This window comes from Neolamprologus multifasciatus, chromosome 1, assembly GCF_963576455.1.
Source record: "Neolamprologus multifasciatus chromosome 1, fNeoMul1.2, whole genome shotgun sequence".
In the NCBI taxonomy this organism is placed as follows: domain Eukaryota; kingdom Metazoa; phylum Chordata; class Actinopteri; order Cichliformes; family Cichlidae; genus Neolamprologus; species Neolamprologus multifasciatus.
Window position 1 is genome coordinate 36,999,493 of NC_140439.1, and position 13,958 is coordinate 37,013,450.

Here is a 13,958-nt window from a genome sequence, read left to right on the forward strand (position 1 = left end):
CTGACTGAAACTCTTCAAATAAACCATTCCTCTGCAGATAATCTGTTAGCTGTTTGACAACTACTCTTTCAAGGATGTTTGATATGAAAGGAAGGTTGGAGATTGGCCTATAATTAGCTACGACTGCTGGGTCTAGAGATGCTAGGTTTAACTGCAGCCACCTTGAAGGCCTGTGGTACATAGCCGATTATTAGAGATAGGTTGATCATATATAAGATCGAAGAATTAATCAATGGCAGGACTTCTTTGAGCAGTTTTGTAGGAATGGGGTCTAAAAGACACGTTGATGGTTTGGAGGAAGTAATTATTGAAGTTAACTCAGAAAGATCAATTGGAGAAAAAGAGTCTAACTTAACATCAATGGTACTAAGAGTAGCTGTAGATAATATTACATCTGTGGGATGATTATTGGTAATTTTTTCTCTAATGACTAAAATTTTATTTGTGAAGAAGTTCATGAAGTCATTACTAGTTAACATTAAAGGGATGGTTGGCTCAACAGAGCTCTGACTTTTTGTCAGCCTGGCTACAGAGCTGAAGAGAAACCTGGGGTTGTTCTTATTTTCTTCAATCGGTGATGAGCCAAATAAATAATTGATCAACAAATCGATTAACTCTGCCTTACAGAAACCTGGTTACAGCAGGATGATTATGTTAGTTTAAATGAATAAACACCCCCGAGTCATACTAACTATCATAAACCTCAAAGCACAGAGGTGGCAGCAATATTCCTGACCAGCTTATTAATCAACGACCAAGACAGACATTCATGCTGATGCTCAGCCCTGTCCACCCCAGCTGGAAAACTCAAAAACCAGTCTGTGATTATCTATCGTCCACCTCGGCCTTACTCAGAGTTTCTGTCTGACTTCTCAGACTTTTCATCTGATTTAGTGCTCAGCTCAGATACAATAATCAATGTGGGTGATTTTAACATCTTCTTCTAACATATAGTATAGAAACTGAACATTTAGTGGTGTTTCCTGAAAACCCTCTCTTGTCTGAACATTTCCTGATAACACTGGTTTTATATAACAGTTTATATAATAAAAACCTGCCACCGCAGAGTTGGCCCCGTGTGCCCCCCAAGAGGCACCTGATAACAAGCTGCTGTGATTAGAAGCGAAGGCAGAAACTTGCACAGCAAATACGATCTGTGATCTTTTTGTTCCGTGTTGCATTAAATGTGCTGTCATAAATAACTGATGAGGACATGTTGGAATAGGTAGGGAGGAGTTGTCTTTCCTCTCCTCACAGGGAGATGTAAGATGAGCCAAGGGCTGGACTACGCCGCAAATAAGGGAGAAGCCAAGTCTAAACAGTGGCTACGCCTCAACTTTTTAACCAGTCATATTGGAATTCTGTTTGTGTGTCTCATAATAAAAGTGCTTGCTGCTTGTGTGCAGTGGCCTTTCTATGTCTGGAGGTCTGTGGCGCCTTGTAAAATTAACTTAAATTTTGAAAACTTATACTTTGAATTTATTTGTCTTTTCTCAAAAAGAAAAATAACCCAACAGTGTGTGTAATCTGCTCAGTGTAACCCGAAGATGTGTTAGAATTATCACTACTAATGACTTAGACGTCAAAGATTTCATAATGTTGGCAGGTGCATTTTAAAGTGAGTCAGACTATTTGTTATTCGCTGCTTCCAGGATTTATGTATGGCAAGTCCAACGTGACAAAACTCTTCTCGAGTTCGACACATTTCATTCACCGAATGCTCGATGTCTTAAATGAAAATGAATAATAGGAGAAAAAGACACATTCACGAGTAGATCAGAGTTTTTCAGATTTTCTGTGTTTTATTGAGGATTAGCTTGGTGCTGAAACCTCTCATATGTGACATGCTCAGTTGGCAGCGATGGTCTGGTCGATCCAGGCGCGCAGCTTGGTGACACGGGAATAGACTGCAGGAGTGGAGGTAGAGCAAGTTGAGCTTCCCCAGGACACAATACCAACCAGAGTCCAGGCTCCAGATTTCTCACAGACCAGAGGACCACCAGAGTCACCCTGAAAATGAAGAAGAAATAAGACATTATAAAAAGCTAAATGGTAAATGGACTGGTTTTCTACATTATCTGAGCACTCGAAGCACTTTACACAACTTGCCTCGTTCACCCATTCGGCCATGCGCTTTTGTCAATGCTCTTTTGATGCATGTTGCCGAAGGATATTTGGCAACATACAAATCAGCAACCTTCTGATTAGTAGGTTTCCTGATCTAACGCCTGACCCACAGCCATCGCATAAGAAGCTCAGGATCAGTGCTTCTGTAATCGATGGAGGTCCCACTCACCATGCAGGAGGAGACTCCGGAGGCTCCAGCGCAGATCATCAGATCAGTGACTTGGCTGCCCCAGTAAGACTGGCAGTCAGTGTTGGTCAGCAGGGGCAGGGAAGCCTGCTGCAGACGGGGTGGTGTGCTGCCAGCTGGATCACACACACAAACACATCGGACATTAGAGACCTTTTTATCATGCTCTATCATTCCTCGTGTTGTAGCACAACTATTAAAGCTCCACCTGGTGGTCTCATTACAGTCCAAACCCGCGTATATGTGATTGTTTGGAATCTGCTTCAAAAAAGTGGGTGAGCTCTTACCGTTGTAGCGGGTCAGACCCCAGCCAGTGGTCATACACCTCATGCCTCCGGGGAAGTTGTCGGAAGTCTCGGCCACACAAACTGGGGAAACACGTGAGCCCAGTTGGGCAGGGGTGGCCAGCTTGATGAGTGTGATGTCGTTGTTGATGGTGTAACTGTTGTAGTTGGGGTGCCTGATCACCTGTTGGGAAGTGACATCGTTATGAGCGGCCAACAAACCCTGACATGTAGCTATGCGATGAAAGCTGATGCAGTGTTTCACCCACCTTGCGGGGAGCCAGGGTCTGGATGTTCTCGGCATTGGAGGAACGGTCGTGCTCTCCGAGGATCACACGGTCGGAGGTCCTGCGCAGAAAATAACAGAAGCTGTGGGCATTTCTGAGATCACCACGTTACCTGAAAACTGTTTTTATTTCGTTTTATTCTACCCCAGATACACAGCAATGTCCTCTAAACAAGGATTCTCCTCATCAAACATGACTCTATGTCTTAATTGGAGTTTTCAGTCAAAACCAGCTTAAAGTTACCTGACGGTGCAGTGAGCAGCTGTCACCACCCAGTTCTCATTGATGAGAGAACCACCACAGAAATGGAAGCCGGTGTAGTCCTGTTACAGCAAAAGGAACATCAACGGTTAGACATTTCCATCTGATTGTGTGGTGAGCTGTGACAGCGTCTTTGTTTCTTCATTTACCTGGAGGGACACCTGCCAGGGCCAGGAGTGAGGCACTGCCTCCTCACCGTTCACAATGCGGGCGTAACCGGTGATGACAGGACGGATGGCGGGAACTCCGCACCCTGGTGACATCAGAACATCAGAATTATTCCATTAACAAAGATAAAATTAATGTAACTGTCACATTGGCACTAACTGTAAAATTAAACAACATGCTTCACCCAATGAGCTGTAACATTAGAGAGTTTGTCTCACCGTAGGCGGTGCCAATGAAGGCGAGGCAGGAGAGGATCCACAGGAAGGCCATGGCTAGATCATGTCAGGGCAACCTATTGGAGGAGCTTTTATACAGCAGGGATATGGTGTGATTGGATGGAACCAGGGCGGTTATAGGCAACATCTTATCAGTGGACAGTGGGAGTTTTAGCAGGTGATGCTGACAAGCTGCAAAGTTTGATTTTCCAATGTGAGGGACTAAGACTTTTACATGTGAACCATCTTGAGGTCTTCTTGAAGTCTTCTCTCAGCCTTCAGTGCTTCTCCAGCTTTTCGTGTTACCTCTTTCTGATGGTGCTGTCATTCAGTATTGCTTTGTCTATCACTACGACTGTCTTCCTCTGCTTGTCCATCACTACTATGTCTGATTTGTTAGCCATCACCGGTTTGTCTGCCTCTGTCTGGAAATCTGGAAATCTTCTTCTTCTGGTTGTCCGTAATGCAGCATTCACATCCCTCACATTATCTTGGTAACCGACTACAGGTTTCAGGTTTCCAGCTTCGCCACAATCTGTTGGTTCAGCCGCTCTCGCTCCGTACTTGGTGCTCAGTCTTGTGTGGGGATGAAAGTATCTCCCCCCTGACTAGGGATGGGTACCGGTATCCGGTGCCATCATGGCACCGGTTCTGACATAAACGGTAGTAACCAGACCGAAAAGCAGCGCGCATTTCGGTGCTTTATTTCGGTGCTTTTTTTTCCTGAGCTGTGATACACTTTCTTCTTCCTTACATTTCTATTGGCGGTTGGCAAACAACTGAAAGGTGCATTACCGCCACCAACTGGCATGGAATGATACACTTTAGATTCTAGCCAATCATTTTACGTTTCGAGGATAGTAGGCGGGTCCAGGTACGTACGTTCTTTTAGAGCAGAGCTACAGATTAAAAATGCCCAAGGCAAAGCGGTCAAAAGTCTGGCTGCACTTTACAGCAAAAGATGCAAACTCAGCAGCCTGCAACAAGTGCTTTAAGCTGATACTGTCAAAGGAGGTCACACTTTAAATCCGATGAACCTAGCCCTGCCAGTGTAGCAGAAATGATGATGGCAGCAGCAGCCGTTCTTCTCTGCGTGAGTAGCTTAATGTTGTTCGTGTGTAATTTACGTTGAGTAAGCTAACCGCGTTATTAAATTAATGCATGTAACGTGAACTAGCAAACACCATCATAGCTACATGCGGCTGTCTTCTTGTTTGATGTCAGATACTCCCTTCACCCTGGCCAAAAAGGCTAAAATGACCGAAGAAAAAGTGGAAAACAGCTAAACATGAGAGGTTTTTGGACAAAGTTTGTGTTTTTTTCCATTGTTTAAGCACTGCTTCCAGCCCAGAGTGATACCATATATGCCCTATACCTGCAGAAAAGACTAACATTGTTATCTTTTTACAAAAAAAACAGCTGAACATGAGAGGTTTTTGGACCAATTTTGTGTTTTCCATTCTTTAAGCACCGGTTTGGGCACCGTTTAAGCACCGGCACCGTTTCAAAAGTACCGGTTTGGCACCGGTATCGGATAAAACCTAAACGATACCCATCCCTACCCCTGACCTACTAGTTGTTTTGCTGTCAGTCTGTAGCTCCTGTTTTTAGCTGTTTAACGTCTGTTGTTGCCTGATATTTACTTTTTCATGGGTTTAGTTGTTAAAGACAGTTACATCAAACATTAGTCAGTGATTCCTGACAAATGTTAGTAAATGAGTAAAGGAAAATTTAAAAATAGTGTTAAAATAAAATAAAACTATTTAGAAAATCTAAATCCTCATATATATTTTTTGTTCCCACTCTTAATCTTCCTCCTCTTATTGTTGTGAAACTAATACATTTTTTAAATTTATTTTTAACTCAATTCCAAATGTTTGAAATCAATTAACAAAATTTTTTTTAAAAAAATGAGGGCATAAACATAACCCATAAATTAAATTAATAGCTAAATTATTAATATTCACAAGACTAACTGCTACACTTTTTACTTCTATTGAATTTATTTGTGAAATTTGAAAGCAGAGCTGCATGTTTAATAAAACCGTTTTTTATATAATTCACTTAAATGTAACATGTAGATTATTGCTGTTATTATTTGTAAATGCATCTATAAGAGCTCTCAGTTGATTGATTTATTGAACTAATTCAAGTATGTTGTATTAACATTAAAAACAAACTGAAACAATTACTTTAGTTTCACCGCAGTTCTTTAGTATTTTTGTCCACTCTCATGTTTCCAGTTGGTTCCTGCTGTTATCTGGATATTGAGGCCCATTTGGCTGAAACAGGTGTGCATTTCCCAGCATTGAGTGTTTATCAGCAGCAAGTGGACTTGATGGACTGACATCAACATTCAACATTAGTATTTCTTAGTTAGTATTGTTAGCATCTGATCAGATGATGCATAAAAAACAAAGCAAGAAACAAAAAACAAGCAAATAAACAAACAACTTCCCTAAAATGCTCTAATGGGTTTGAAGAGTTTGTGTAATCATTAACATTACTGAGTTAATCAGCTCTGAGAACCTGGATAGTTTTATTGGCCTGAGTTAAAAATGAAAGAAAAAAAAAGTCATGTTTATGTGACAAATGAAACGAGTTCCAGCTCTGCAAGTTTTACGATGTCAATTGCTGTTTAGTATTTACAATGAAAAATCGATGTGAAACACCTTTTAGCCTTTTCATAAGATGCCATTTTTTTGTGTGTCTTGTGATGAGTATAAATAACTGAAGTGGGTAGATGTGAAGTGAATACTTCAGTGTGAAACATCCTTCAGAGTGAGTGTTTTATCTGTTATTGAAGTAAGTAAAACTGTTTGGAAAAGATGAATGTTGGACCTCGTGTTTGTTTTCTGTCATCAAGAACAAACCGAACATCTAACTGGTAATCAGCAGAGGCGGAGCCAGCACAGTCTATCACAAGGCTAACACAGAGACACTCACACTCACCAACTGACCTAACCCCACTGTAGCAAACTGTAGCTTATTTTGGTTTGTTGTTTGTTTTTGAAATGAAAAAATATTGTCACATCTATTCTTTATAGCGTGTAGCACATTTAAACAACAGAAGCTCACCCAAAGTCCTCATTTACATTCCAGGTCTCTTAATAAACACAGAATCAATATATAAGAAAACTGTCTTGGTCCAAAGCATCTATCAGAATATAAATGTTATGTAAAAAGCACCTATGTAGAAAAAAAGTGTTTGTATGAATGGGTGAATGATGCATGTTGCATAAAGTGCTTTGAGTGCTCAGAGTAGAAAAGTGCTGTATAAGAAACGCTCCAATATCATTTAAATACAGATTGTGGTTTTTAAATGTAATTTTTTTATTTGGCCACTTACAGTGAGTCAGAGGCAACTTAACATATCTACATAATTACCGCAAGAAGACACAAAACTGGTTGAGTAATTAAAAGTGATGAACTTGAGAATTACTGCTTTGGGAACCAAATGGCAGTGTGTCGAGGTTTCTCAGACCGTGCAGAAGCATGCTAGTATACTGTGTGACTCCTGTTCACAGCTCTGAGTGACTGCTACTGTTTCTGATGCAGTTTGATTTTTGGGATGTTTTTTTTATTGTTGTTGTTTTGAGGGGGTTTATTTGTTCCATTGTTTATTTTGTAACAAACTGGCACAGTGGATTCTAAACCAAATATTTAAAATGCGATCAAAGTCAAACTTTCAGCTTTAATTCAAGGGTTTTTTTTCAAAAATTTACCATGAATGTTTTAAGAAACCAGCAAATAATCCCATTTTCAGAGGTATAGAATTAATGGAAAAACTGACTGACATTATGACTAATGAAGCAGACAATATTTGAAGTGTCGAACTTGTCTTTTATAGCTTTTCACTATAATTTTAATGTATCTGTAATAATGAGGTGTTAGTGCAAGAGAGGGAGGCCATCATTTTCCTGAAAACGGAAATTAAGCAATTTAAAAAGAGCAAGAACAAAATTTTAGAAGTGTCCAGATCTGGACAACAACACCAAAATACCTGAAAGACCTGAAAGACTAAAGAAGCCAACTGAAGTGCATGATGACAGAATTATTTCCATGTTTGAGGAAAAACAGCTTCACATCTTTAAACCAAGTCGCTTGTCGTGGCAGGTGTAACACTGTCAACAACTACAATCAGAATACACCTCTGTTAACAACATGGCGTGAACTACTGTTTACACGTTTCTGTGGTAGGACTTGACTTAAGCGGTCAAAGAAGTGCAGGAGACTGATGCTGTCCAGTGTAGCAAGTGATTTATTCACCATTTTGTGACCCAAACAATATTTACAAAGAAACAAATAAGAAACTCAACTCTATAATTAACTCGGTTCAAATAAACATAACTGAACTTAAATTAGTGATGTGTCCTGTGTGTCGAAGCGTCGAATCGTGTGTCGGGTAATCTCGGGGGCGTGTCTGTGAAGCGCGTATCGAGGCTTGCTTTGATTACGTATGCAGTGACGTTCGAGGCCTCGCGGGCAGTCCGTACCACGTGACTGATTCAGGGACTGGTTCACCGGTTCGCGCCAGATTCGAAATAAAATGGGCAGAAAAACACAGCTGATTTCCCATCACACTGTGTTATGGAATTGGATTACGTACGTGTTACATAGTTACTTGAGCATTTCTTCTTCGATGGAACCAGGAAGGAAGAGATTTTTTATTTTATTTTATTTCTCCTAATAAAGTATACACACAGTAATAAATATCACAAATGATAAGCACCATAATATAAATAAACAACACTACAGATCCTATAATCTGATTTCTGTCTTTTAGTTTATTAAAAAGTGAAGCGCCAAATACTAGTTTGTGTCACTATCCAGATGCACATAAGCATGATTACACAGGTACTAGCGGGTTTTGATTATCGATTAAAATCGATTCTAGCTTGGATAACGTGATATCGATTCATTAAAATCCTGAATCGATTTTTAATATAAATATTACTACATTTCAACCACCACCAAACAGCTAAAACAGTAAATGAGAGCAGGTACACCAATTCTGCACAAAGACGTGCAGACGTACAAAAACACAAAGCGCTGACGCGTCAGAATCAGTGAAATGTCGCCTTTCTCACCAGACAGCACGGACACGGTCGGGGCTGAAAGCCGACAGCTCACTGATTCTAATCTAAGACATCTGCTGTGATGCTTACACATTAGATAAAGTCTCGAAAGTGTCAGCTTTCTTTTTATAGTTATAAAAATATGCAAATGTACTGATCTATGATCTGAATTATACTATTGACTGACTGTCTGAGGCTAACAGTTACACAATCATACCAAAACTCTGTCCTGATAGTTTCCACTTTCTCTTTTGTATCACACATACTGAGACAATATTCAGGATAAATAACCAAGAAAACAATTTATTTATTCAGTTTAGAGGTTTACACATCATTATAATCACAGAGCCTTCACTTGAATTGTCCACTTGATGGCGCAGTAGAGCAAATGAATCATCACAATGCTTCGAACCATGAGTCGACCAACTGGGTGGAAAGCTTCAGTTCATCATGAGGCTTCATCTCACCATCACTAACTTAAATCAACGGAAATTCAGGTCAAACTGCACACAGCTACACTGAACCTTTCCTCTCAAACACCTGAGTTCTTCTGCTTAAATAGTCCACTTAATCAAACAATGTCTCCTCTGGACTATTCCATTCGGTAGGTAAGATGAACATGATTATATTCAAACCTCTACTACTCCTCTTTACTGGAAACATGAACTCTGTGGTGTAATCAATACATATTACAACAATAAATCTATTTCTTCATAAACCCTCTAAAATCAACTTTATTAAATTATAAGAGTTCTTCCCCTTCTGCACTTAGTCTCTTCCTGTGACCTCAGATGAACCCAGAAGGTATAAAGCAGGAAGTAAAACTACATTTCCTCCTTTTGCTTCTGGAAGACAGGTAGGTAAGGTAAGTTCTAAACGATACAAATTAACAGTTGAAATAAAGAACATGTTAACTTAACAAACTTGTAGGAATTGATTTAAACCAAGATGTTATATTATATAATCTGTAAAAGTGCAAAACATAAACAAACCTGGGATCGTAGATGTTTGCCTATTGCAGATTACATGTGAAATATGGTTAAATCAAAACAAGAATGTTAATTAAGAATATAGACAAATGGTCTTCTCACCCACTTTGTCACAGTTTCAATTAAACAGAAAACTGAAGACAGAGAGACTCACAAAAAAGCAGCAGCTGACGGGAAGAAGCGTAGCATCGGTGATGTCCGTGGGTTCTACGCTTCACTCATCACAAAGGATTTTCATTCAAGTATTAAAAACAGTTCTTATGAAATCATTATTATTATTGGTTTGTTCAGTTAATTGTGAGGCTATTAAACTGGGGGACTACGTCTATATCTATCCAGTCTTTGGTTTACTTAGGCGAAAGTATAAAATCTATGGCTCTGTCTGTATGGCTCAACAAATTATAGACCAACTGTTTCCAGACAGTTTGAAGGGAGCCAAAGTTTATTAGAAATTAATTCAGGATTCTATTTTACTCTGGAGCTTAAATTTTATTTATACAGCGCCAAATCACAACAACAGCCGCCTCAAGGTGTTTTATATTGTCAGGTAGACCTTACAATGATGCTTACAGAGAAAAACCCAACAATCATATGACCGCTTATGTGCAAGCACTTTGGTGACAGTGGGGAGGAAAAACTCCCTTTTAACAGGAAGAAACCTCCAGCAGAACCAGGCTCAGGGAGGGGCGGGGCCATCTGCTGTGACTTACAACCCTCAGTAAGAGGTGGAAGCAGGGCTGAGTATACTTGTCTCCTTTAGAGTACCTGGCCTTCTTGGTGCTTGGAAGGTGCCCATCCAGACTCCATTATGGACGTTGGGTGTCACGGTTCTGGGTCGGTTCGACCCAGCATTTTGAGTTTCTAATGTTTTGGTTTATTTTTGCACTATGGGGCTGCCCTTTGATACTCTTGTGCTTTGATTGTTATTGGAATTCTAGGTTTCTGTTTATTCGTGTTTAAGGATTTGTTGCCTCATTTATAGTTTGAGTTCCATGTGTTATTTTCTGTCTGCCTCTGAGTGTTGAGTCTGTGTGTGAGGGTTTACTTTGAAAGTTCATGTCTCAGTATAGAGTTTTGTTTTGCTTTTGTGAGTCTTATTTTATGTAGAAGTTTGTCCAGCGATAAAGCTGCGTTTTCAGTTTAAATCTCGTCTCCAAAGAGTCCTGCATTTTGGGTCCACCACTCCTGCCTGCCTGAAACACAGCCAACCATGACATTGGGGGAGCATGCTTGGGACAAGCGTAGTCTGAACCCGAGTGACGTTCTATTACTCAGCTCCTGTGTTAATAACTCTTAGTTCATAAGGAAAACCATGTTCATGCTGCAGGTTGATGATCGATTTTGTAATCAAACCATCAAATGTCTTGGACACTCAGCTTGAGAAAGGGGCTGTACTGTCAGCTGATCACCACCTGATGGTGACATGGAGCAGGCGCCAAGTTTTATTTTGCAGGCATTTGAATCTGTAATAAATATGTGAAACTGTAAACAAGTACTTAGATTCCTTTGGAAAAGTCTGTGCATCTCTGGAAACTAAAGGTAAGCGCATTGTTGCTTTTCTTTGTAATGTTTTTTGTTGTTTGTGTGTTGTCTTTAAATGTGCTTATAAATAAATCAATTGATGTAAATATGAAAAGATGCTGATGTTCAGGCTTGTTCACATGTTTAACATACTACAGTTTATTAATAGTGTTTTTTTTTCTCATGTTATTTCTTTTTAGAGCATTTACAAAAACAGTTTCTCGTACAATGTCTTTGTTAAAGAGTGAAACAACTTACAAAGAAGACACACAAGAAACACACACATGCACAGCCCTAATCTGCTTTTAAGATAGATGTAGCTAATTTTGTGGAAAAGTAATCAGGCTGACGTGCTCACATGCTGCATGGTGTGGGCGTCTGAGAGAAGGGCGCCATGCTGTGCTGCCCTTTTAAGAAGTGATGAAATATGCTAAAGCGAACTCAGTAAGCAAAGTAGATTCAGGCTCTGCTGAAAGAAGTCAAACTCTAACAGTCTCTGATTTTCAGGTTTTTTATTATCATCGAGGACCTCAGTCCACACTCTGATGTCACACTTCTGGGGTCTTATGGGTTTGTGGGTGTCCCTGGTGGAGGAGGTTTAGCTGTTTAGCTTTTAGTTGGAAGCCAGGATCTGGTCGACCCACCCACGGAGTTTGGTGACTCGGGCGTAGACAGCAGGAGTGGAGGTGGAGCAGCGGCTGCTTCCCCAAGATACGATACCAACCAGAGTCCACACGTTGTCCTTTTGACAGACCAGAGGTCCACCAGAGTCACCCTGAGAAAGAGAGTAATGAACAACAAACATGTGATGATCAACAGGTACGTGGAAGCGTCCAACACTAGAAGAAGAAGAAGAAGAAGAAAAAAAAAATCTGGAACAGTTTCCAGGTGGGTGGGCGGATCCTTACCATGCAGGAAGTGGCACCAGCTCCACCGGCACAGATCATGACGTCAGAGATGTTGCTGCCCCAGTGTTTCTTGCACTCCTCTTTGGACAGCAGAGGCAGGGCGGCCTGCTGTAGGTTATTGGGAGTACTGGGAGCTGTGGGACAGTAATACACATAGTTTGTCTGATAATATTTCTGATGGAGAAATACGTGAACCACAACTTTTCCAACTTGACAATTTGAGCAGAATTAACTGTTAGCAGAAGGTTTTTGTTGGCTAAAGAAAGAAACTGCAATAAACTGCACTCAGACTGCCCTCTCCTCCTGTGCAAGAGATCTCACCGTTGTAACGAGTCAGACCCCAGCCGGTAGTGACGCATTTCATGCCAGCGGCGAAGCTGTCGGTGGTGTCGGCAAGGCAGACGGGAGACACGTTGGTGCCCAGGCGAGCAGGGCTGGCCAGCTTGATCAGGGTGATATCGTTGTTGATGGTTTGGGGATTCCAGCTGGGGTGAGTGAAGACCTGTGAGAAGTATGGAGGGAGGGGTTAGATCAGGGGAAAGTGCATGCTCTGAAAGCTCGTTGGTTGATGATTGGTTCTCACCTTGGCAGGCTTCAGCACCTGGATGTTTTCAGTGGAGCCATAACCCTTATTGTGCTCTCCAACAATCACATTGTGGTAGGTCCTAGCAGTAGGATAGGAACGCAACTTTTAAATGTCAAAACACACAATGAAAAAGTGTTATTATTCAGTCCACAGGCACGCTATCCTCATACCACAAATACCTGTTGAAAGGGAATTTATCCATAGCAGTCCAACACAAAAGCAACGTTGTCTGTCAGACAAAGTCTACAATAATCAGCTGTTTTAGGAATTTACTGAGCCACCGTAAATGTGCAACTGTAAACCTCGAGCTGTTTTTATGGGTTTGTATGTTTGTGCAGAACTGAGTCGCACAAAGGAAGTCGCACTGTCGGTTTGAATGGATGCATGATATTTGCATGACTCGTTTTTTAAACTTTTGCATCTTAAGCAGCAACCAGCCACAGACAGATGTGTGAGCTGATGTACCGAGGTTTTCTCGTGCTGACCTGACGTTACAGTGAGCAGCAGTCACCACCCACTGCTCGCTGATCAGAGATCCTCCACAGAAGTGGAAGCCGTTGGTTTGCTGTGAGGAAAACAAGAGCAAACTCAGATAATGAAGAAGGAGAAGAAGCTGCTTGCGATTGCTGAGGTCAGCTGACTCACCTGCAGAGACACCTGCCAGGGCCAGGAGTGAGGCACTGCCTCCTCGCCGTTGACAATGCGGGCATAGCCAGTGACCCGGGGAGGGATGGCAGGGGTGCCACAGCCTGAGGTTTTGACACAAAGAGAACTTTAAAGAGCTGTTTTGCTGAGATCACCACAAAGCTCGAAACCAAACGCTTTCTCTGAACCAGCAGAGTCACACTGACCGTTTGAAGTACTTCAATATCTAACTGCACAGTAAGCTTTGCAACTGAGAGCTGATCATCTCACATGCAGTTACTGTGGCCCGCCTAAACTAATAATCAACATTTTATTAAAAAAATAAGCTTCACAGATCTTCTAATTCATGCAGCAGTTACACATTTAACTTTTACAAAGTAATAAAAGTGCAGAAAACTTGAGTCAAACTCAAACTTTGAAAGAAAACTGAACCTGGCGCTCTCACCGTAGGCGGCGCCGACAAAGGCGAGGCAGGAGACGATCCAGAGGAAGGCCATGGTGGTCATGGCGATGAAGAGTCAAGCTGCTGTTTTATCCCTGCAGCGTGTTGGACCGTAGCCAATCAGAAGTGTCTTACAGTTTCCTCCTCAGGTTATCAGAGCTCAGGCGATGGTGGGATTCTCACGACCCTCACACCCTGACAAGCAGCTCTGTGATTGGCTGAAAAACGTAAAAAAACAAAATGTTGACGACTGTTTTACT

General features: G+C 41.2%; 2 protein-coding genes and 1 long non-coding RNA gene across 3 annotated transcripts in view; 1 reads left to right on the forward strand and 2 right to left on the reverse strand.

Annotated features, from left to right (window-relative positions):
• Nucleotides 1–13,958, forward strand: part of LOC146526206 (uncharacterized) — a 372,953-nt gene that overhangs the window by 19,457 nt on the left and 339,538 nt on the right. The gene's annotated exons all lie outside the window — the stretch shown is intronic.
• On the reverse strand, nucleotides 1,783–3,659 carry LOC146526208 (chymotrypsinogen A-like). The gene is made up of 7 exons (XM_085131355.1): nucleotides 3,533–3,659; nucleotides 3,296–3,399; nucleotides 3,129–3,208; nucleotides 2,868–2,946; nucleotides 2,602–2,782; nucleotides 2,297–2,430; nucleotides 1,783–2,010 (listed from the first exon to the last, which is right to left on the reverse strand). Exons 1-7 carry the CDS (start codon nucleotides 3,582–3,584, stop codon nucleotides 1,849–1,851), a joined length of 792 nt encoding a protein of 263 aa, XP_084987481.1. The 5' UTR covers nucleotides 3,585–3,659; the 3' UTR covers nucleotides 1,783–1,848.
• On the reverse strand, nucleotides 11,615–13,827 carry LOC146526209 (chymotrypsin B-like). Its single transcript, XM_085131241.1, has 7 exons — nucleotides 13,702–13,827; nucleotides 13,257–13,360; nucleotides 13,097–13,176; nucleotides 12,609–12,690; nucleotides 12,347–12,527; nucleotides 12,026–12,159; nucleotides 11,615–11,892 (listed from the first exon to the last, which is right to left on the reverse strand). The coding sequence occupies exons 1-7, from the start codon at nucleotides 13,760–13,762 to the stop codon at nucleotides 11,731–11,733; spliced, it is 804 nt and encodes a 267-aa protein (XP_084987367.1). The 5' UTR covers nucleotides 13,763–13,827; the 3' UTR covers nucleotides 11,615–11,730.